The sequence below is a fragment of the Heterocephalus glaber genome, unplaced genomic scaffold (genome assembly GCF_053883595.1).
Source record: "Heterocephalus glaber isolate CG9 unplaced genomic scaffold, H.glaber_assembly_v1.0 deba00000621, whole genome shotgun sequence".
Lineage (NCBI taxonomy): Eukaryota > Metazoa > Chordata > Mammalia > Rodentia > Bathyergidae > Heterocephalus > Heterocephalus glaber.
Genome location: NW_028258153.1, coordinates 16,461,039 through 16,486,470, shown reverse-complemented (window position 1 = coordinate 16,486,470; position 25,432 = coordinate 16,461,039). Strand labels below are relative to the sequence as shown.

Below are 25,432 nucleotides of genomic sequence, written 5' to 3'. Positions count from 1 at the left end.
TCAGTCTTACTCCAATAAGAGTGGCTATCATTAAGGACTTGTAAAACAAATGCTGGGAAGGTTGTGGGGAAAAGAAACCCTCTACATTGTTGGTTGGAAGGTAAACTACAGCCACTATGGAAATCAATAGAATGATTCCTCAAAAAATTAAAAATAGAAATCCCATTTGACCTAGCTACTATACCTTTCCTGGATGTTTTCCTAAAAGAGTTAAAGTCTTCATGTTATAGTTATGCATGCATACTTATTTATAGGAGCAGAATTCACAATAGGTAAATTATTGAAATGCCCCATAGAGTTAAAGAATGAATAAAGAAAATGTGGTACATGTGTCAGTGGAGTACTACTCAGTCATAAACAAGGATACATTTGAATCATTTGTAAAAATGATGGATCTTGGGACCATAATGCTTAGTGAAATAAATCTAACACAGAAGGTTAAATATCACATTTTCTCTTATATGAGAAATATGAAATATAAATAAAGAGCCAAATGAATGAGATCGTGAGAAACAGACTGTGGAGATGGGAAGAAGATCTTGAGAAGGGGTGAAAGAGGAGGTGAAAGGGGAGTAAAAATGATCAACGTAATATATATGTACCAGTTTCCCAAGATGAATATAATTGTGTGTCACAAACATACACTAATAAAGAGTGAGAAAATGACATACAAAAGCTGGTTTATAAGTATTATGATTTTAGCATGTACAGTTTAGGCAGGTTTTCCTTAAGGCATCATTTTTGTAAAAGCTTATGATTATTGGTTCTGGGGATGGAACCCTTGCTCAGGCTAAACATGTGCTCTACCACTGAGCTACAATCCCAGCCCAGCCTTTTGCCTTGTTAATGGGTTTTACTCTAAAATTTAATTCTAACCATGTAACAGTTTACCCAAGTGTCACTCGGACAGTGCGTTTGTTTAGGTACTAACTGTCCTGAGCATTGCCTGGGCAGGTGTCACTTCAACCAGTTGATTCTTATATTGAATAAATTTGATAAAATTGTCATTTTATATTTCCTGTTATAATTATAAAAATTATATTATTAAATATAATTATATTAATTAAAATATCTTATAGTTATAAAAATTAATGGGAAAAAGCAATTTTTGGTTATCCTGTATTTAAATAATTGGACCGGTAAGTGGTTAATTTGATTGGTATAAATATAAACACATTTTATACTGTTATAAATTACTATCCCAAATTATAATCACAAAAATCTTGTCACTTTACATTATTATGTAGTTTACCTATAGTTTAGAAAGCCCTATGGAGAGGCTGGGGATGTAACAGTAGAGTATTTGCTCACCAGACCCTGAATTCAGTCTCTAGCACCACACACACACACACAAACACACGCAGTGCAGAACATTTACACTTTTTATAGTGTTGTTTCCATGACAAAACACTTATTTTCAGCAGTGAGATCAGGAATTCTTAGAAATTGGATAGCTCAGCAAGTAAGCCTGGGGCTGGGGAAACTCATACAGATTCTCTCTGGGAATTTATGGGCTCCTCAGGACAAAGCTTATGTATATGTATGTTTCGAGATGTATGTAGCCAAACTTTCTTATTTTGGGGTATTTGTAAGTTAGATATAAAATTAGGAATTGGCTCATTGGCGAGAATAAGAGTGGCTTTTCTTCATCCTCGGGAGAGGTCTGGAATAAACAGCAGAAAAGAGGAGTCCTTCTATATGTTGATGGGCTTAAGACTTTCTAAGAGAATTTGTACTTATTCATAATGCAGATGAGCGTTACTGTTAATATTATAGTGTCTGTATCCTCATCAAATAGTTCATAAGATACTAATGGACTGGGAGAGAAAGAAATGCTATAGTGTGGCTGATCTAAACAAGATGTTGCAAAACTGATTCTGTAACAACAAATATTACCAGCTCCAGGGCTTCATGATAAGCACATTTCATAATCAGAATGTGTAGTCTCATGAAGTGTTTTTGCAGAGTGGTACTTCTTACAATGTGTTTTAAGTAGTGATCTCTTCTTTTAGGATTGTAACAATGGAATTTTATGGAAAGAATGATCTTACATTAGGAATATTTTTAGAAAGATACTGTTTCAGGTAAGAATTAATTTTCCTCTTATGTTCCATTATGAATTTTTGAAGCCCAGAATTTCAACTTAAAATGTAAACAGCAGTTGGATGTGGTTGTGTGTTTCTTTTGCATCATATATCAGAATATACTTAACAAAGAAGTAATCTATTTCATGCTCAAACTGGGATGTTTAATCTGGTACATTCTTCATATTTGCCCATCTTCTTACCTGTCATCTCTAAGACTATTTCAGGATGTCTGTTTTTACAGTGATTTAAGTCAGCTAGACCTTCATTTAAGTCTTAATGCTGTCACTCACCACTTACGTGACAAAGAGCACATACTTTAATATCAGTCATTTTCCTTGATAGACAATAACAATTCCTAAAAAGGTTTTAATGGTAAAATGACATGTTTTAGAGTCTGAGAGATCTGGATCTTTTTTGTTGTTGTTGTTATTGTTGTTTTGTTTTTTTGAGGCAGGGTCTCCCTTTGTAGTTCAAGCTGGCCCTAAACTCAGTATGTGGCCCAGGCTGGCCTCGAACCTACGGCAATCCTCCTGCCTCAGCCTCCCAAGTGCGTGTGAGGCATGCAACACCATGCCTGGCTAAATGACATGTTTTAAAATTGTTTGGCAAAAGACTTCTAGACTTAATCGACAGATTCAGTAGAGTAGCTGGATATAAAGTCAACACTCAGAAAACAATAGCCTTCTTATACGCAAATAGCAGACTCACTGAGAGAGAAATTAGGGAAACAATTCCTTTTACAATAGCATCCAAAAGAATGAAATATCTAGGAATCAGTCTAACAAAGGAAGCGAAAGACCTCTACACTGAAAACTACAGCATCCTGAAAAAGGAGATCAAGGAGGATATAAGAAAATGGAAAGACATCCCTTGTTCCTGGGTAGGAGGAATCAATATAGTGAAAATGGCCATACTTCCAAAACTGCTATATAGATTTAATGCAATGCCAATTGAAACTCCAACAATATACTTCACAGAACTAGAGAAAACAATCCAAAATTTCGTTTGGAACCAGAAGAGACCTAGAATAGCAAAAGCAGTTCTGGGCAACAGAGACATGGTTGGGGGTATCACACTCCCCAACTTGAAACTATACTACAAAGCTACTGTGATAAAAACAGCATGATACTAATGTGAGGACAGGATTTCAGATATAGAAGATAAGATTGCAATTAGTGACCAGGAAAAGAAAAATTGCTTCAAAATTATAAGGGAACATGAGAAATCAATCCAGCAGGTGCTAGATGATGCAAAGAAGAATAACATAAGATTGATTGGGCTCAATGAAGAAACAGGAGAGAGTGGAGATGACATAAAAAAATCTCTTCACAGAAATAATGGCAGAAAACTTCCCAAGCAGGGGAAAAGAGCTTGACATACAGATAAGTGAGGCATATAGGACTCCAAATAGCCTTGATCAAAAAAAAATCTACATATAGGCTTATAATTGTTAAGATTCCAGAAACTCAGCAGAAGAACAAAGTTCTCCAAGCAGTTAGAGAAAAGAAACAAATCACATACAAAGGAAAGCCCATCAGAATCACAGCAGACTTCTCAACACAAACCATCAGGGCAAGAAGAGCTTGGAGTGACATATTCCAAGCCCTAAAAGAAAACAGCCTCCAACCCAGATTGATGTACCCTGCAAAATTATCTTTCAAAATTGATGGAGAGAGAAGATACTTTCATGACAAAGAGCATCTTAGGAACTTTGTGAATACCAAACCAGCACTCCCAAGAATTTTACACAATATTCTAGGAACAGACATTGAGGATCACAACCCCAGGAAGCAAAGCAGAATGAACCCATCTGGCATGACAAGAAATTAAATGGAAAGAGGGAGAACCCAACAAAGAAAAAGTCATGGCAATGACAAGTCAATACATTTCAGTTATAACCATCAATGTTAATGGTCTCAATTCACCAATCAAAAGAAATAGACTGGCAGAATGGGTCAAGAAGCAAAATCCAACAATATGCTGCATACAAGAAACACACTTAATTCAAAAGGAAACTCATAGACTGAAAGTTAAAGGGTGGAAAACAATACTCCATGCGACGGGAACCCAACAAAAAGCAGGAGTAGCTATCCTCTTTGCAGATCAAGTAGATTTCAAACCAACACTGATTAAGAGAGATGAAGAAGGACACTACACCCTTGTAAAGGGAACAATCTAAGAGGAAGAGATGACAGTCATAAATATCTATGCACCAAACACTAGTGCGGCCAATTATATTAAAACAAATACTAACGGACATGAAAAGTCATATATGCACTATTACAATTGTAGTGGGGGACCTCAACACCCCACTGTCACAAATAGATAGATCAACTAGACTAAAAATAAGTAATGAAATACTAGAACTCAACCGAACTCCTGAACAAATGAACTTAACAGATGTTTGCAGAGTCTTCCACCCCACAAAATCAGAATACACATTCTTCTCAGCTGCATATGGGTCATTCTCCAAAATAGACCACATACTCACACATAGAACATGTTTAAGTAAGTGCAAAGGAATTGAAGTTATGCCCTGTATATTATCAGACCATAGTGCGATCAAATTGGAGATCCATAGCAAAAGAAACTCAAAAAATTTCATAAACACATGGAAATTGAACAACACACTTCTGAATAACCAATGGGTCACAGAGGAAATTAAAGAAGAAATCAGACAGTTCCTTCAATTAAATGACAATAACAATACAACATATCGGAATCTATGGGACACAAAACAGTCTTAGGAGGGAAATTCATAGCAGTGAATATGCATATTAGGAAAACAGAACGAGCCTGATTAAACAACCTGATGCTGCACCTCAAGCTTCTAGAAAAAGAAGAGCAGGACAACCCCAGAGCTCATACAAGGGAGGAAATTATAAATATCAGAGGAGAAATCAATGCAAGGGAGACTAAGAGAATGATACAAAAAATCAATGAAGCCAAGAGTTGGTTCCTCGAAAGAATCAACAAAATTGACAAACCCTTAGCCAACCTTGTCAGAAAAAGGAAAGAAAAGGCCCAAATCCATGCAATTAGGAATGAAAAGGGTGAAATGACAACAGACCCAGCAGAAATCCAGAGGATCATCAATACCTACTTCCAGAACCTATACGCCAATAAGATGGACAACACAGAAGAAATGGACAGATTCCTAGATACACATGAATTACCAAAGTTGAACGAAGAAGACCTAAAAATTCTGAACAACCCAATATCAACCAATGCAATTGAAAATGTAATTAAAAACTTATCAACTAAGAAAAGCCCAGGCCCTGATGGCTTCACTGCTGAATTCTACAAGACATTTAGAGAGGAACTCCTGCCACTACTGTTTAAACTGTTCAATGAAATTGAAAGGGAAGCAATACTCCCAAATTCATTACTGGAAGCATGCATCACCTTGATCCCAAAAGCAGAGAAAGACCCAACTGAAAAAGAGAACTATATGCCAATCTCACTAATGAACATAGATGCAAAAATCCTTACTAAGATAATGGCAAAGAGAATGCAGAAGATCATCAAGAAGATCATACACCCTGATCAAGTGGGATTCATCCCAGGGATGCAGGGATGGTTCAATATACAAAAATCAATCAATGTAATACACTGTATCAATAGAGCCAAGGACAAAAACCATATGATTATCTCCATAGACACAGAAAAGCATTTGACAAACTCCAACATGCATTTATGATAAAAATCCTACAAAAAATTGGAATAGATGGTCTCTACCTCAAACTGATAGAAGCCATCTATGAAAAACCAACAGCCAGTATCATACTAAATCGTCAAAAACTGAAGTCCTTCACACTCAAATCAGGAACAAGACAAGGATGTCCACTATCACCACTCTTGTTCAATGTAGTTCTGGAAACATTAGCCACGGCAGTTAGACAAGAGAAAGAAATAAAAGGAATAAAGATAGGAAATGAAGAAGTCAAATTGTCATTATTTGCAGATGACATGATACTCTGTATAGAAGACCCCATGAACTCAACCAAAAGTCTTCTAGACTTAATAACTGAGTTCAGTCAAGTAGCTGGTTACAAGGTCAACACACGAAAGTCAGTAGCTTTCCTCTACACCAATGACAGACTCACTGAGAGAGAAATAGGGCAAATAATTCCTTTCACAATAGCATCCAAAAAACTGAAATACCTAGGAATCATCCTAATGAAAGAAATCCAAGACCTCTTCTCTGAAAACTATGGCACTCTGAAAAGAGAGATTGAAGATGATATCAGAAAATGGACAGACATCCCCTGCTCCTGGGTAGGAAGGATGAATATAGTGAAAATGGCCATACTTCCAAAACTGCTATATAGATTTAATGCAATTCCAACTGAGATCCCAGCAGCATACTTCATGGACCTTGAGAATACAATCCAAAAATTCTTTTGGAACAAGAAGAGACCCAGAATATCAAAAGCAATTCTAGGTAACAGAGACATGGCAGGGGGTATCACAATCCCCAACCTGCAACTCTACTACAAAGCTACTGTGATAAAAACAGCATGGTACTGGCAAAGAAACAGACCTGAGGACCAGTGGAACAGATTAGAAGATGCAGAAACAATGCCAGACACACTCAGCCATCTCATCTTCGATAAAGGAGCCAAATACCTTCACTGGAGGAAAGATAACCTCTTTAATAAATGGTGCTGGAAAAATTGGGCTTCAACTTGCCAAAGATTAAAACTAGGCCTGTATCTCTCACCATGCACTAAACTAAAATCAAAATGGATTAAAGATCTAAATATTAAAATAGAAACTCTGAACCAGTTGGAACAGAGGTTAGGTAGAACCCTTGAAGACATCGGTGTAGGAAAAGATGTTATGAACAAAACTTCAGTTGCCCGTGAACTAGCCCAAACAATCAACAAGTGGGATCTCTTCTTATTAAAAGACTTCTGCACAGTAAGAGAAACCACCAGCAGTGTGAAGAGACAGACAACCCACAGTGTGGGAAAAAATCTTCACCTGCTCTTCCTCAGACAAAGGTCTACTATCTCGAATCTATAAAGAACTTAAAAAGATCAGACCTCCCAAATTTAAAGACCCAATCCAAAAATGGGCATCTGAAATGAACAGACATTTTTCAGACAAAGAAGTAGAAATAGCAAATAAATACATGAAAAAATGTTCAACATCACTGGTCATTCAAGAGATGCAAATGAAAACAGCACTGAGATTCCACTTCACTCCAGAAGGAATGGCTGCTATCATGAAATCAACCAATAACAAATGCTGTCGGGGCTGTTGAGAAAGAGGAACCCTGCTCCACTGCTGGTGGGAGTGTAGACTGGTGCAACCACTGTGGAAATCAGTATGGAGATACCTCAAAGAACTAGGACTGGAAGTCCCATTTGACCCCGCTATTCCACTGCTGGGAATCTTCCCCAAAGAATTAAAAGAATCATACCACAGTGATATATGTGCACCCATGTTCATAGCAGCACAATTTGTGATAAGTAAAACATGGAAACTGCCCAAATGCCCATCAACTGGAGACTGGATAAAGAAAATGTTGTTTTTTAATAAAATGGAGTACTACTCAGCCACAAAAAATGAGAAATTAGAGACATAGCTAAGTGGATGCACATTGAGGCCATACTCTTAAGTGAAATAAATAGGACACACGTGAATAAATACCAAATAGTTTCTCTGGTGTGAGAAACTGAAAGTGTAAATAAGGACTAAATGTATAACAGGTAATGTGAAATAGGAAGAAAAGGGGCAAAGGGGGAGGAAGTTGGAGGGCTAGGGGAAATGATAGAAGGGAATAGGATTAATATGAGAAAATGGAAAAATAGGAAGAAAATCTTTGTAAATAGGGAGGAATGGAGAGGTTGAAGGGAGGGCTGGGCAAGGGTGAAAAATAAGAACCAAGTGAGACTATGTAAAGGTGCAAATTTCCAATGATGAATGTCATTATATTGTATACCTAAAATAACCATTGATTAGAATGAATAATTGATAATGCAAAATAGGAAGAAAAGGTCCAAAGGGGTAGGGGTAGTGGGAGGGGCAGGGGAAAGGAAAGAAGGGAAAGGAAAAATGCTGAGAAATGGAAAAAATGGAAATAAAGTCTTTGTAAATAGGGAAGGGTGGAGGGCATGAAGGGAGGGCTAGGAATGGGGAAAAAATAAGAACCAAGATGCATTATGCAAAGGTACAGTTCCCAATGAGAAATGTAATTGTGTTGTATACCTGCAATGTACCAATAAAAGAATTTAATAAAAAAATAAAACAAAAACCTGGACAGGTTCGCTAAGCTGATGCCATGGAGGACACTCATGGACCATGGGCAGAGCCCAGAATATTGAGCACTCTCAGAAGTTTAGAAGAAATTCATTCCAGTACTCATGGATGATTGCAAGCATTTCAAGACCATTGGAGAAATAACTACACACGCCGTGTGTAGAAGTAGAGGTAGGGCCTGAAGCACTGGCTGCCCTGCTGTCAAATCATTTAACAGGTGAAGAATCACTGCTTAGAGAAACAAAGAAAGGGGTTTCTTAAAATAGAATCTACTCCTGGCGAGGATGCTGGGAACATGAGTGGAAAGACACCAAAAGATTTGGAATCTTTCATGCGCTTCATTGATAAAGCAGTAACAGAGTTTGAAAGGATTGGATCCAGTTTTGAAACAACAGATCTCCTTCCAAAATGCTACCAGACAGCACTGCATGCTACAGAGAAATCATTCATAAAAGCAAGAGTCAGTCGATGTGGCAGCCTTCACTGGTGTCTTATTTTAGGAAATTGCCACAGTCACACCCTGAGTTTCGGCAACCACCACCCCAATCAGTAAGCAGCCACCAACATCAAGGCAAGGGCAGCAAAAAGATGATAACTCACTGATGGCTCAGCTGATCATTAGCATTTTACCAATAAAATATTTTAATTAAAAAAAAAACAAACAGCATGGTACTGGCAAAGAAACAGACCCGAGGATCAGTGGAATAGATTAGAAGATGCAGAAACAACTCCATACATACTCAGCCACCTCATCTTTGACAAAGGAGCCAACCACCCTCATTGGAGGAAAGATATCCTATTTAATAAATGGTGTTAGAAAAACTGGATTTCAACCTGTCAGAATAAAACTAGACCCATATCTATCATCATGTACTAAACTAAGATCTAAGTGGATTAAAGATCTAAATATTAAGATAGAAACACTAAACTTCCTGGAAGATAAGTTAGGTAGAACTCTTGAAGACATTGGCATAGGAAAAGACTTTATGAACAAACCCTCAGTAGCATGGGAACTAGCAGAGAGAATCAACACCTGGGATCTCATCTTATTAAAAAGCTTGTCCACTGCAAGAGAAACCACCAACAGAGCTAAGAGACAACCTACAATGTGGGAAAAAATTTTTATCAGCTATTCCTCAGACGAAGGGCTACTATCTAGAATATATAAAGAACTGAAAAAAATCAGACCCCCCAACTTCAAAGACCCAGTTCAAAAATGGGCATCTGAAATGAACAGACATTTCTCAGACAAAGAAGTAAAAGCAGCAAATAAACATACGAAAAAATGTTCAGCATCACTGGTCATTTGAGAGATGCAGATGAAAACAACACTGAGATTCCACCTCACCCCAGAAAGAGTGGCTGCTGTCAAGAAATCAACCAACAACAAATGCTGGCGGGGGTGTGGAGAGAAAGGAACCCTTCTCCATTGTTCCTGGGAATGCAGACTGGTGCAACCACTATGGAAATCAGTGTGACGATACCTCAGAGAACTAGGGCTGGAGGTCCCATTTGACCCAGCTATTCCCCAGCTGGGTATTTTCCCAAAAGAATTAAAAGAATCATACCATAGAGATATATGGGTACCCATGTTTATTGCGGCACAGTTTGTAATAGCTAAAGCTTGGAAACAGCCCAAGTGCCCATCAACTGGAAACTGGATAAAGAAGATGTGGTTTTTTTAATAAAATGGAGTACTACTCAGCCATAAAGAATGAGAAACTAGAGTCATTTATAGCTAAATGGATGCATATTGAGGCCATCCTCTTAAGTGAAATAAATAGGACACACGTGTAAATACTGAATAGTTTCTCTAGTGTGAGAAACTGAGTGTAAATAATGATTAAAAGAATTAATAACTAATAATTGATAACTTTGAAATAGGAAAAGGTCCAAAGGGGTAGGGGTGGTGGGAGGAGATAGGGAAAGGAAAGAATGAAAAGGAAAAATTATGAGAAAAGAAAAAAAAATGGAAATGAAGTATGTAAATAGGGAAGGGTGGAGGGTTGAAGGGCGCACAGGTAATGGGGAAAAAATAAGAACCAAGGTACATCATGTACAGGTACAAGCACCCAATGATAAGTGTAAACACATTGTATATCTAAAATGTACCAATAAAAGAATTTAAGCAAAAAAAATTGTTTGACAGTAGAAGGCACTTAACAGTTGGAAACGATCATCATGCTGTATCTGGAGATATGATGTTTATGTGTAGCTCAGAGCAGCACAGGTCCCTGTACAGACTGACCACCAGTCATCACGGTACTTCTTTGACTGTGGCTCTGATTAGCCCCATGTTACCTCGGTTCAAGAACTCAGTTCTCCCCATAATTCTGGTCACAAACCGAACTGGATGAGAACTGAATCAAATTTCCCCATAAGGTCAGCATTAAACCTAATCATTAAATTTAACTCAGTTCTTGTCCAATTCAGTTTGTGACCAGAATTGTGGAAAGAATCAAGTTCATGAACCAGGGCATCACTGTGTTCCTTCTTCATGCTTTTCTGCTTCATACTTAATGTGAGAAGAGCTCTCTTGTTTGTCAAAGGCCTTCTTATCAGTGTCCTAGCATGTTCTGCGACACCCCCATGGTGCATCACATTCGTCGCTTTGTCCATGGCCAAGGCTGTGTGCAGATCATCCTGAAGGAGTTGGATTCCCCAGTGCCTGGATACCAACATACTATTCTCACATATTCCTGGTGCAGAATCTGCAAACAGGTAAATACACCCTGAAGCAGGGCATAATATTGCTAATGAAATTTATTTCTTTATTTGTATAACTCCTTTTTTGGAAGTGAGTGGCCTGTATTATTTTGGAATTTGTTATTCATTGGGTTCTTATCCATCTTCTTATGTATGTTCAGTCTAGTATTTAAGTTTTGGTAATTTCACTTTAGGACTATATCAGTCATGAAATAAACTACAGGAACCTGTCCAGTATAATATATTGAGATTGAGACAGTTCTCAGTTATCTTTCTTTATTCATTTAGCAAATACCCAATTTATTTATTTATTTATTTATTTATTTATTTATTTATTTAGTGCTGTCTATGTGCCAGGTACTGTGCTAGGCCATAGGAATGAAAATAGATGAAGACTGGCATCTGTCCTCCAGGGGAGGAGATGTATTTACAAAGCAATAATTACAGTGTATTAGGATATTTGTTTAATAGATGTGAGCCTATGTCAAGATTTCTGTCTGAAGAGACATAGATGACACCATGTTGAAAATAATTTCTACTGATTTTCATATACATTTTTGAGAAAAAGGCATGTGTTTGAGAAAAAGGCATCTGTATGTCTTTCTTTTTGTTACTCTGGGACAATATTTGGAAGCAATATTATATTTTTAATAGGTAATTTTTATTCACATTGCAGTGACTCCATTGTTGTCTTGGCATTTTTAGTGTGCTTTTCAAAGGCTTGTATGAGAATTACAGATAAAATAACATTATGATTTGTATTAATATTAGTAGTTGAGAATGGTAAAGGCAAAATTAGTTCCTCCTGAAGTCCCAAACATACCAGCCTGAAATCATTTCTAGCCATTGTCAGTCTTTCATACCTATTTTTACAGGCCTTTAGTTTCTATTAAATAGCTGGTAGCATTTTTTTACGAACTCTGTAGATTGACCTTTGCCTTGAATGAATAACTTAAATTTGATCTTTATGTCTTATAAGATTTTGTATATGCACTTTATTTTTAAAACAAAACCTGCTTTGGAGAATACTAGAAAGGAAAAGATAATTTTGTTACAAAAAACTTCTTGTGAAAGAAAAGTCACAAATTGTATGACCAAACAAATATTCTATATTTAATGTTAAATTTCCATACACCATGGCATAGTAATAGAAAAAATGAGCAAAAGGCATGACAAAACAATTTCATACAAATGGCCAGTGTATGTGCAAATTTATTAGTAGTCAAAATATGAATGAAGTCAAATGTTACTAAGGTCTTAAAATACATTTTTAAGAAACACATTTCAAATTTTCAGGATTGATAAGAAAGTGGGGAAATTGACATTTTCAAGTACTGTTGATGTGTAAAACCAGCACACCTGTTTTGGAAGCCAGTGTGCCAGAAAGTATCAAAGACCATATATATATATGTATGTTCATGCTCTTTTAGCCAATTCCAACTTTTATTCATTCCAAGGAAATAATTATGGCCACTTTCTAGTATGAATATACAAAGATGTTTATCAGAGCATCATCTAAGGAAAAATTTATACTTTCTTAAAGGTACATCAATAAGAAGTTGTTAAATATATGTCCATATGATAGGATGTCCTGCAGCCATTTAAAAAGTTGTAAAGAATATTTTGTGCTGGAAAACATTCATGTTATATTTGCTATGTAAAGAATAAAAGTTACAAAGCTACGTATGAAAAGAGTTTTATTTACGAATACACTGGCTTTGTGTATTTGAATATTTCTAAATAGAAAGTAAATATTTGCAGGTATTTTGATGTTGGTGGTAGGATTATTAGTGATACTGTTTTCTCTCACTACCCCCACCTCCACCTACCTTTGGACTTTTTTTTCCTGTTTACTGCAATCAGAATGTATTAAGTTTGGATTAGAAAATACATTTAAAAATCATATGTGGTTAGATAAATTACTTTTGCTGAATTCCAGGTAACACCTGTTGTTGCTCTTTCCAATGAATCCTGGTCTATGTCATTTGCAAAGTACCTTGAATTGAGGTTTTATGGGCATCAATACACACGGAGAGCTAATGCTGAGCCATGTGGTCACTCCATCCACCACGATTATCACCAGTATTTCTCTTATAACCAGATGGTAGCGTCTTTCAGGTAAGGCACCAAAGGGATCTTGTACATTGTCACATCCCTTGGAGGCTTTGTAATTTCCTTATTGTGGCTAGATTGAATTAACTCATGAGCTCCTGTCTTTCCCCATCTCACTCTTGTAAATGTGAGTGCTTCTTCTGCTGAGAGCTTCTGGTGTTACTTACTCCATACTCTCAGAAATAGGTATTACTGTTATCCTTGCTTAGAGACTTAATAGGCTTTCTAAATGAGGTTAATCATATTGTGAGTTTACTTGTAGTGCTAGCTAGTGATGAAGTCAAAATTTGAACCCTGGTTGATTTTCAATTCTTGGCCTCAATCTTTTTTTAAGTAAAACATTTATTGATATATTTTAAATATACATAATGATCACATTCATCATAGGGAATTTGTACCTATACATGATATATCTTGTTTCTTCTTTTTATCCTATTTCCCTCCTCCTTTTGACCCCTCTTCCCCTCCTTATTTATAAAAGCTTTGTTTCCATTTTTTTCTTCTGTTCTTTTTTTCTTGTCCCTTTTTTTCTTTCTCCCTCCCCCCTCCCTTGTTCCCTTTTCTTCTGAACATTTTCTTCCCATTTCTCAATATCTATTGTATATTTTGGTCCTTATTTCCACTTTTGGTTTCTCACACTAGAGAAACAATGCGGTATTTAAACATGTGCATCCGATTTATTTCAGTTAAGAGTATGTTCTCAGGTGCATCCATTTAGCTAGAAATGTCGCGGGGTTATCCTTCTTTATGGCAGGGTAGTACTCTATTATATATTAAAAACCCCACATTTTTATTCATTCGCCGATTTTATCCATTGATGAGCATTTGGACTGTTTCCAAGATTTAGCTATTACAAACTTTCATGGCCTCAATCTTAATCACTGTTTTGGCATCTGAATATCTGTCAGAAGTTTTGCTAAGGCATTAACTACTATAAAAATAATCAAATATTTCCAAAACAACTAAAATTACAAGTTCAAAGAATAGTTGCCACTGTGGCATTAAATAATGTGAGAAAGCTCCAGGCTCTGCCTTTAGAACATGTGCAGAATTTGAACACTTTTCATGGCCCTCAGCATTAGCATTGTGGGCTAAACCTCTTTTTTCCCTGTGTCACTGCAGTAGCCTCTGCCATCCTTTCAGCCTTGCCGCTGCTACCTGTGCTCAGCACAGCAGTCAGAGTGAACCTGTGCGAGGAAAATCAGCTCAGTCACTGAGTGTCTATAGACACGCCAAAGGGTGTCTGCTTCTCCCTGAGTGAAAGCCAGAGAAAGCCAGAGACCTTTTCCTGGCCCTCAGCGCCCACACGCCAGGGCTGCCCTCTGTTCTCATCTCCTACTACTCCCCTTTTGCTCACCCTGCTGCAGCCTTGCTGGGCCTCAGCTGTGTCAGGTAGGTTTCCTGCCTTGGAACCTTCCGCTTGTTCTTCTCTGGACCACTCATTCCCTAGGTATCTGCTTGCTCTTTCCTTACTTCTTGTGGTTTGTTCACATTTTACCTGTCCCAGCACCCTCTTAGGCCTAGCAGTACTTGCTTCTCTTTCTTGCTTTTTCTTAATAGCTCTTAGACCATCTAAAATATGTTTTAAATATTAATTTGTTTTATAACTCAGTATTCTTACTTTTTAAATCATGAGGAAAGGAGTTTTAGCCCTTGTTTTAGTGCTATGTCTTCACCTAAAACTGTGCCTGGCATATAATAGACTTTTGGGAAATATTTGCTAATTAGAACTTATTTCTTTACCTAAGGAATAGCTTTTAACCATGAATCTAGGAGGTAGATGGGTGTAGCATTTACTAGTCAGTACCTCAGATGGAAAAGAAATAAAAACTTCTGAAGACTCCTCAGGACTTGGTAAGGTACCAATGAATTCCTATGTCTAACGTAATTGTGTGGAGTCCCTTTCCTTACTGAAAGTTTATGTCAAAGCCATTTTTGTTTTTATGGCAGATGAGGATAGCATTAAAGGATAAATGATGGCATCACAATGCTATGATAAAACAAAATCCTATCAAAATTGGAGAAGATATAATGATTGAAAATTACCTTCAGTATTCTTAGGATTGTTTTAAAATGCTATAAAGTTTATAGAAACTTTAATTTTTTCTTATGCCTCATAGGATTTAGTTGACCATCTGGATATACCTTTACTCAAGGTTTTAAAATAGTTTTTCATTTTTCTGTTGTCACTTGTATTTTCTTCTCATAGTTATTCTCCCATTCGGCTTCTTGAAGTATGTGTTCCACTCCCTAAAATATTCATTAAACGTCAGACCCCATTGAAAGTATCTCTTCTTCAGGATCTCAAAGACTTCTTTCAAAAGTAAGTTTCAGTTTCTTTGATCATCCATTTTTGTTTAATAATGTCTATAGTCTGTAGATATTTTAAGTTTGTTCATTTAACTTTCTTTGAAAAGGTAAATAGCAATTCTTTTACCTGTATCCTATATATGTCTTGTGTGAAAAAGGAAAAATTAGACAATATAGGAAAGTATTAAGGTCAAACTTTCAGACATAACAAATTACTGTTAAAATTTTGAAGCATGTCCTTTTTAGGTCTTTTTTGCTCTGTAAAATTATATGTGATTTTTAATTAGAATATATTTGTTATAGTTTTGTATATCACATCTTTTTTTTATTTGGGTAAAACAAAATTTGATTCCACCTTCTCTAAAGATGTTCCCTTTTTTCTTAGAGTTTCACAGGTATATTTAGCTGTTGATGAAAGACTTGCATCTTTGAAGACTGATACATTTAGCAAAACAAGAGAGGAAAAAATGGAAGATATCTTTGCACAGAAAGAGGTAACTCATTTCTTCGCTAGAAATTCTAAAGCTAACTATTAAAAGTTTCTTTTGAGGTAGATCTATATAATGTCTCGATGTACTGAAATTTTATCTTTTGCTTTCTAGATGGAAGAAGTTGAGTTCAAGACCTGGATTGAAAAGATGCAAGCAAGGCTCCTGTCATCCTCTGTTGATACCCCCCAGCAGTTGCAGTCAGTCTTTGAGTCACTCATTGCCAAGAAACAAAGTCTCTGTGAAGTGCTGCAAGCTTGGAATAATAGGTATGACTTTGCAGTGTTTTTTCTTATTCTTAGTGCCAAATTTGCTGTGCCCTGATATTTTTAAATTTAAAAGTTATTATTAATTATAGATTTTTCATTTTATTCTTAAGTTATAAAGAAATTTTTGTTTATCATTTTTCCCTCCTCTTCATCCTTTCAAATATATGTGCTAAACTTTAGGTTATAAAGTTATAAGAACCAAAATGGGAACAATCTGCAGTGCTGTATGAAGTGTGTGTGTTGTTCAATGGAATTTAACTGAATTAGTAGGCCATGACTCATAATTGCTTTGGTTAGGCAGGAATTTTATCTTTTCATTTTCCCTGGTACCAGGACTCCAACTCAGGACCTTGCCCTTGCCAGGCAGGCATGGCTCCACCGAGATACATCCCTGGGCCCTATATCGCTTATCTTATATCATAATTTAATATTTATTTTTAGAAATAGTTTTGTTTATATAATAACTTGCTATTCTTTTAAAATTATGGTCTATCAGTAAGAGCTCTTGATTGGTTGATTAGATAAGACAGGAACTTAGTTCTAGTGATATACAACTTTAAAATCTATCCAAATAGGAAAATTTAATTAGGGAAATTTCATAGTTATAAAGAGAAAATTTATATACATCATTTTTTTTTTTTTTTGCCTTTGGTTATAGGTTGCAGGAACTATTCCAGCAGGAAAAAGGCAAAAAACGACCTTCAGTTCCTCCAAGTCCTGGAAGATTGAGACAAGGAGAAGAAAGCAAAGTAATAAAATGCATAATCTTTGGCCCTTTGTTGATAGAAATATAATTAGCTCCATTTATAACACTTATTAGTGGTAGTTTAGTACATAACATTAATATTGAATAGGATTTTCCATCTTGAAATTGTGAGGTTTCAAGGAGATAGGACCTGGATTACTTTTATATCCTAGCCTGAAATAAAGTGATATATTATAATCAGTTCATTTGAAATATCAAAGAGCTGCTACCCCCTGGCATCAGGAAGGATACTGTCATGGTGATGACAAGTACTACAAAAGAAGTGCATGCTCAGAGTGTAGCAGAGTCCTCATTTATCTTACTGTCTGTGCAGTTTTGGGTGATCTTTGTGCTTAAATGAGAAGCCCTTATAAAAGTGTCTCAACAGGTAAGTTGGCCTAATTGCTCTTTTCCAACTGTATTAGTTTTCTCTTGCTGAGTAACAGATTACCACACAGTGTCCAAAAACATGAATTTGTTATTTCAGAGTTTCTGTGAGCTGGAGATCTGGCTTGGTTGGCTGGGATCTCTGCTCACAATTTCTCAGAGCTGAAATTAAGGATTTGGGCAGGGCTTCATTGTTATTTGAGGCTCGAGGTCTCCTTCCAAGGTTAATGGCAGAATCCAGTTTCTGGTAGTGACAGGGCTGACTTCTCTTTGAGTTGGTGGCTGTAGACCAAAGGTCCTTCCTAAACCCTAAGATGCTGTCCATGTTTCTTGCACTGCAGTCTTCTCCATCTTCCGACCTTGAAACAATGGCCAAATCCCTCTTGTGGTTAAGATCACTCACTTTCTCTGATTTATGGACACAGATTTTAGGGCTCATATAATTACTACAGGGCCACTTGGATTTTTCCATTTTAAGGGCGACTGACCCAGGACCATAATTACACCTACAAAACCCTTCACAGCAATACCTGCATTAGTGTTTGATTGAGTAACTGGAAGAAGGTGTGTTTACACTGAGGGCTGGGAGCCTTGAGGCCATTTTAGAATTCTATCACCCTGGCCAAATTTCACATGATTTGATGTCAGTGTAAGGGCCTTATGGTATATTACAAAGGCTTTTGAGGCAGTATTTTCTTTTTGTACAGTGTGTAGTATTTGTTGAGGAATATTTTCATTGGTTGATGGATCCAAGTTCTTTAAATGTTTTTGTTATTTAGTAATTGATAATGATTCTTCCCTTTTGTCCTTTTGTCTCTTACTGTAAGAATCTCCTTAAAGTTTAGGTGAGAGCAAGAATAAGTTTAAGCAGTTTGTTTGCTTTTGTCAACTAGTCCAGCTCTATTGATGACTAGCATAGATTTCTGTTTTCCATTTGCCCACTGAAGATACTACAAAGCTAATGGTATAAAACTTTTAGGTTATAGCACTTAGAAACAAAATTAAAAATATAAGATGAATAAGCAGATGGTCATCTTTATGAAAGATTGATAATTGATTTGAAATTTTGTTGTACCACCTTTGTATTTATTCACTTGATAAATAGTTCTTGAGTGCTGATTATGTGTCAGGCACTTCTCTAGGTTATAAAGCATGCAGTTGTAAATAAAGATCATAGTTACTAAACTAATAACATCATAGTTATTAAACATTTGTTTAGTGAATAGACTGATCATAAACATTTGAACCCATAAACATTTAACAAGTATAAGGTATAAAGAAAAAAGATAAGGGAGATAGTTTTGATAAGAACAAGGAGGTGGTTGTGGTGGGTTATTTTATGTAGTATTCCTGGGAGTGTTTCTGTGATGTGGTGATTTTTAATCAGTGAAATGACTTGAAATGACCTTGAAAAAATTTTATGTGAGGCTGAGTCATTTTTTTTTGTTGGGGGGAGGGTACCGAGGAACCGAACTCAGGACCTTGCGCTTGTGAGGCAAGCTGAGGCACCACTGAGCTAAATCACTGGCCCTGAGAGTCATTTTAAATACATCTTATCCATAGATAATAGAACTTTAGTAGGTTCAGCAATAATAAGAGATTACTAGCCTCAGTGGATAATCTTAAGTAGTCCTAAATGCTTTAATGCCAAGAAATGAGCTGGTGTTTAGAATGATATTCTTAAAGTGTGGTTCAGGAACTCCTGAGAGTGCAGTGTTCTTTTGCAGATTCTGCAGATTTTTCTGTTTTCCTAACTGTATCTATATGAAGCCAGAACTTTAATCACAGCTATATGGCAGCAGATTAATTGCAGATACCAGATTCCTAGCTATCATCTGTAGCATTAAAGAATTTTGTAAAAATGTAAAACAATTTCACTCTTATCCATTATATTTTAAATTTTGGAGAATAGATATATTTTTCTATAATTGATTACAATATTCATGTTAATATGTAATAAGTTCTATTATTTTTAAATGAGTTAATAGGTGCATATTTTAAAATGTTTTCAGGTTTAATTTATAATGTAAATATTCCTAAAAAGTTAAAAACTACTTTAACTTATTAAGGGAGCGTGTAGTAATTTTTAAAAGTATAAACAGGTCCTGAGACCAAAAGGTTTAAGATTCACTGGGTTAGATAATTTAAAAAATGTAATTTAAATATTTCCTTAATAATGAAATATTTATTTCTCTACAGATAAGTGGAATGGATGCATCACCACGAAATATTTCTCCAGGACTTCAAAATGGAGAAAAGGGTTGGTCATTGACTCTACTGATCATTTAACATTAGATTTTACTGGATGAGATGTTTTCAACTGCTAATTTTGAGCATTTTTTTCCTAATGCAGTTATTCATAGACTTTGTTTTTCTTCTTGAAGAGCATTTATAACCTTATCAGCTTAAGGTGATCATGCAGTGTATTTTTAAAAGATAAATTAGGATATAGAAATACGTATAATATATATGTGCTGCCGAAGCGAGCACTAGAAATACGTATAATATAGAGAGGGCTGCTGTTAGGGAAGAAGAAACAGGAAAAGGAATGTTTTCTGTCTTATTCTAAAATCAAGTGCTATGTGTCATACGAAAGTCTTAATTTATTTATGTGTGTGTGTATATATATATATATATATATATATATATATATTTTTTTTTTTTTTTTTTGTACTGGGGATCAAACTCAGGACCTTGCACTTGCGAGACAGGCACGGTACCACTAAGCTAAATCCCCAGCCCATTTAATTTATATTTTCAGTGTCACTAAAATCATTTTGAGGATTAAAATGTCTTTCACAGTATTTCATTGAATAACTTGTCATTGTAGAAACTTTGTAGGAAAGTTTATGTAGAATTGAGCAAGTGCTCAACTCATAATTCTTGATACTTTCCTGTAATAATTATAATTTAATTTTTTTTCCTCCCCAGCATAAGCACATCATTTTTTCCATAGTGTCCTAATTTCATCCTCTGTTAAGCTGAATAATAGTTAGGTAGATATTGTGGTTTAGAGAGAACAGTATTAGATTAGCCTGTCAGAATTGGTTGATAGTCATAGTAGTGCCATCAAGACTTGATTGTGGTCAAGTCATGTAATTGCTCTGGATTTTTGTGTCTATTTCTGTGACATGAGCTACTTGATGTAGATGAATTTTAAATAACAAATTATATGTTTTAGAAGTAGAAATATGAGTTGGAATTTAAAAAACATTGATATTGGGTAGAAATGGATTTACTGTTTTTACCTTACCTTGTATAAGACTGTGCCTTTCTTTAGAGGATCGCTTTTTGACAACACTGTCCAGCCAGAGCTCCACCAGTTCTACCCATCTACAGTTGCCTACTCCACCTGAAGTAATGACTGAGCAGCCAGTGGGAGGACCCTCTGACCTGGATACAGCCAGTGGTTCTGAAGGTACAGTACAAGTCACTTTAACCACACTTAATTGAATCTAAAATGTTACTTTGGAATTGTTTTATAATTTTTAGCTACTACATTGGTATGATGATGATTTATTTTTTATTTCTTTTTCTTAAAAATTTTTAAAAATTTTATTAGTACATGTATTCAAAATGAATACACTCATCATAAGGAGTTGGCCCATGTGCATAACACATCTTAATTCTTTTTGTGTCCTTTCTTCTTGTTCCTTCCTCCCTCTTCCATCTATCTCTTGTTCCTCTTCCCATTTGCAAAAGATCAGTTTCGTATTATCTGTCTTTTATTTTGCTCTTCAATTTACTTATACTTTGGGTTTCTCATATAAGAGGAACCATGCAATATTTAGGCTTGTGTTTCTAATTTATTTCACTCATGCTTTGGTTTCAAGGTGCATCACTTTCCTAAAAGTGACTCATTCGTTTATCCTTCTCTATAGCAGAGTAGTCCTCCATTGTGTATAAATGCATTTTTTTAATCAACTCATCTATTGATGGACATATAGGCTGCTTCCAAAATTTAGCTGTTATGAGTTGTGCTGTAAAAATTAGTATGTATGTATCACTGTGATATGATGTCTTTAACTGTTTCAGGAAGATAACTAGAAGAGGAATAGCTTGGTCAAATGGAATTTCCAGTTTTAGTTTTTTTAGGAATCTCCCTGTTGATTTCCATAGTAGTTGTACTAGTTTACATTTATACCAAAAATGCATTAGGATTTCTTTTTCCCTGCAGCCTCACTAAAATTTATTTGATTTTGTGAGGATAGCCATTCTTTCTGGAGTAAGGTGAAATCTCAGTTTTGTTTTAATTTGCATTTCTGTAATGACCAGGGATGTTGAACATTTTTTCATGTATTTATTGGCCATCTGTACTTCTTCTGAGAAGTGTTATTCATTTCAGTTTCCCATTTTTTGATTGGTCTGTTTTGAAGAACTCTAATATATTTTAGTTCTTTATTCTAGATATTAGTCCTCTGTCTGGTGAATAGCTGGCACAATTTCCCCTTCTGTCGGTTGTCTCTTTGTTGGTTGTTTCCTTTGATGTGAAGAAGCTTTATAATTTGATATGATCCCATTTGTTGAGTTTTGGTATTATTTCTTGTACAGTTGGTATTTTAGTCAGAGAGTCCTCACCTATGCCTGTGTCTTCAAGAGTTTTACCTGTTTTATCTTTGAGCAAGTTGTTTCTGTTTTAATATTTAGATCTTTGATCCATTTTGATTTAGTTTAGTATATGGTGAAAGGCTATCTTCCCTCCAGTGTATGTTTTTGGCCTCTTTGTCAAATATCAGATGGCTGTATGTGCCTGGGGTTGTTTCTGAATCTTCTCTTCTGTTCCACTGATCTGCATGTATGCTTTTGTGCCAGTACCAAGCTGCATTTAGCACTATGGCTTTGTAATATAACTTGAAATCCAGTATTATAATTTCTCCTGCCTTGCTCTTGTTGCTCAGGATTGCTTTTGTTATTCTGGATCTCTTCTGGTTCAATATATGTTTTATGATTGTTTTCTCTATTTCTGTGAAGAATGCTGTTGGAGCATTCTGAAAAAGGACATTGAGGAGGATATAAGAAAATGGAAAGTCATCCCTTCTTCCTGGTTAGAAAGAACCAATATAGTGAAAATGACCATACTTCCAAAACTGCTATATAGATTTAATGCAATGCCAATTGAAATTCTAGCAGTATACTTCACAGAACTAGAGAAAACAATCCAAAAATTCATCTGGAACCAGAAGAGACCTAGAATAGCAAAAGCAATTCTAGGCAACAGAGACATGGCTGGGGGTATCACAATCCCCAACTTGAAACTATACTACAAAGCTACTGTGATAAAAACAGCATGGTACTGGCAAAGAAACAGACCCGAGGATCAGTGGAATAGATTAGAGGATGCAGAAACAACTTCAGGCATACTCAGCCACCTCATCTTTGACAAAGGAGCCAACCACCCTCATTGGAGGAAAGATATCCTGTTTAATAAATGGTGTTAGAAAAACTGGATTTCAACCTGCCAGAGATTAAAACTAGACCCATACCTATCACCATGCACTAAACTAAGATCAAATTAAAGATCTGGATTAAAGATCTAAATATTAAGACAGAAACACTAAACTTCCTGGAAGATAAGTTAGGTAGAACCCTTGAAGACATTGGCATAGGAAAAGACTTTATGAACAAACCCTCAGTAGCATGGGAACTAGCAGAAAGAATCAACAACTGGGATCTCATCTTATTAAAAAGCTTCTGCGCAGCAAGAGAAACCACCAACAGAGCTAAGAGACAACCTATAATGTGGGAAAAAAATTTTAGTAGACAGAGGTCTACTATCTAGAATATATAAAGAATTGAAAAAAGCCAGACCCTCCCCAACTTCAAAGACCCAGTTCAAAAATGGGCATCTGAAATGAACAGACATTTCTCAGACAAAGAAGTAAAAGCAGCAAATAAATACATGAAAAAATGTTCAACATCTCTGGTCATTTGAGAGATGCAGATGAAAACAACACTGAGATTCCACCTTACCCTAGAAAGAATGGCTGCTATCAAGAAATCAACCAATAACATGATGGCGGTGGTGTGGGGAGAAAGGAACCCTTCTCCATTGTTGGTGGGAGTGCAGACTGGCGCAATCACTGTGGAAATCAGTATGGAGATACCTCAAAGAACTAGGGCTAGAGGTCCCATTTAACCCAGCTATTCTCCAGCTGGGTATCTTCCCCAAAGAATTAAAAGAATCATATCACAGCAATATATATACACCCATGTTTATAGCGGCACATTTTCTAATAGCTAAAGCTTGGAAACAGCTCAAGTGCCCATTAACTGGAGACTGGATAAAGATGTGGTTTTTTTTTTGTAAAATAGAGTACTACTCAGACATAAAGAATGAGAAAGTAGAGACATTTGTAGCTAAATGGATGCATATTGAGGCCATCCTCTTAAGTGAAATAAATAGGACACATATGTGTAAATACCGAATAATTTCTATAGTGTAAGAAACTGAAAGTGTAAATAAAGATTAAAATAATTAAAATGAATAATTGATAATTTGAAATAGGAAAAGGTCCAAAGGTGTAGGGGTGGTGGGAGGGGAAGGGGAAGGGGAAAGGAAAGAAGGGAAAGGAAAAATTATGAGAAAAGAAAAAATGAAAATGAAGTCTATGTAAATAGGGAAAGGTGGAGGGGTTGAAGGGCGCACAGGTAACGGGGAAGAAAATAAGAACCAAGATTCATCATGTGTGGATACAAGCACCCAATGATAAATGTAAACGTATTGTATACCTAAAATGTACCAATAAAAAATTTAAAAACAAAGAATGCTGTTGATATTTTGATTTGGATTACATTTAATCTATGAGTCAGTTTTGGAAGTATGGCCATTTTTTTGACAATATTGGGACTTCCTGTCCAGGAACAGTGGCTATCTATTTTCTAATGCCTTGTTCAGTATCCTTTTTCACAATACTATAGTTTTCATTATAGAACTCTTTCACTTCCTTTGGTTAGGTTAATTCCTAAGTATTTAATTTTTCTTGAAGCTATCTGTTAATGGTATTGTTTTCCTAATTTCTCTCTTGGTGGGCTCATTATTGGTGTATAACAGTACTACTGATTTTCACATGTTGAATTTTGTAACCTGCTACCTTTGCTGAATTTATTAGTTCTAGGAGTCTTTTGGTCCAATTTTTGGCGTCTTCTATGAAAAGAATCATGTCATCTGTGAATAAGGATAGTTTGGCTTCCTTCTTTCTTATACATATCCCTTTTATTTCTTTCTCTTGTCTTATTGCTTTGGCTAAAGTTTCAAGTACTGTGTTGAACATGAGTGGTGATAGTAGACATCCTTGTCCTGTTCCTTGTTTTAGAGGAAAAGCTTTCAGATTTTTCCCTTTTAATATAATGTTGGCAGTAGGTTTGTCATAAATGGTTTTTATCAGATTGTGATAAGGTCCTATACCTATTTTCTTCAGGGTTTGTTTTTTTTTTATCATGAATGGAGATAATATTTTGTCAAAGGCTTTTTGTATCTCTTGAGATGATGATGTAATTTTTGTTCTTCTGTTTATGCAATGTATTACATTTATTGGTAATGTGTTGAACCATCCTTGCTTCTTAGAGGTGAAACCTACTTGATCATGGTGTATTATCTTTTTGATGATTTGTTGCATTCTGTTTGGAAATTTTTTGTTGAGGATTTTTACATGTATGTTCATTAAAGAAATTGGCTTATAGTTTTCTTTTTAGTTGGGTCCTTGTCTGGTTTTGGAATCAAGGAAATGCTGGCCTCCATGCATGAGTTTGATAGTACTCCTTCCCTTTCAGAGGATTAGAGCATGAGGAATATTAGCATTAGATCTTTCCTGAAGTGTTCGGGGAATTTGGTGAATCCATTGGGTTCTGGGCTTTTCTTTGTTGATAGAGGTTTTTTTTTTTTTTTTTAATTTACATGCCTGTTATAGTATTATTCAAGGTTTGTATATTTTCTTGCTTCACTTTTGGTAATTCATGTATATTTAGGAATCTATCCATTTCTTTTTCATTCTTCAGTTTATTCAAGTATAGGTGTTTGATGTAGTTACTAATAATCTGGATTTCAACAGTGTTGTTTGTGAT

The 25,432-nt window shown here is 35.8% G+C and overlaps 1 protein-coding gene across 14 annotated transcripts in view; it reads left to right on the top strand.

Annotated features, from left to right (window-relative positions):
• Window positions 1–25,432, top strand: part of Pikfyve (phosphoinositide kinase, FYVE-type zinc finger containing) — a 127,607-nt gene that overhangs the window by 75,045 nt on the left and 27,130 nt on the right. For all 14 annotated transcript variants that reach the window (XM_021263534.2, XM_021263533.2, XM_021263531.2 and 11 more), the window contains 9 exons: window positions 2,013–2,084; window positions 10,904–11,075; window positions 13,000–13,178; window positions 15,382–15,495; window positions 15,868–15,976; window positions 16,085–16,239; window positions 16,898–16,988; window positions 19,571–19,631; window positions 20,652–20,789. In XM_021263534.2, the coding sequence (XP_021119193.1) occupies window positions 2,013–2,084; window positions 10,904–11,075; window positions 13,000–13,178; window positions 15,382–15,495; window positions 15,868–15,976; window positions 16,085–16,239; window positions 16,898–16,988; window positions 19,571–19,631; window positions 20,652–20,789 (1,091 nt within the window). The remainder of the gene's footprint in view (window positions 1–2,012; window positions 2,085–10,903; window positions 11,076–12,999; window positions 13,179–15,381; window positions 15,496–15,867; window positions 15,977–16,084; window positions 16,240–16,897; window positions 16,989–19,570; window positions 19,632–20,651; window positions 20,790–25,432) is intronic.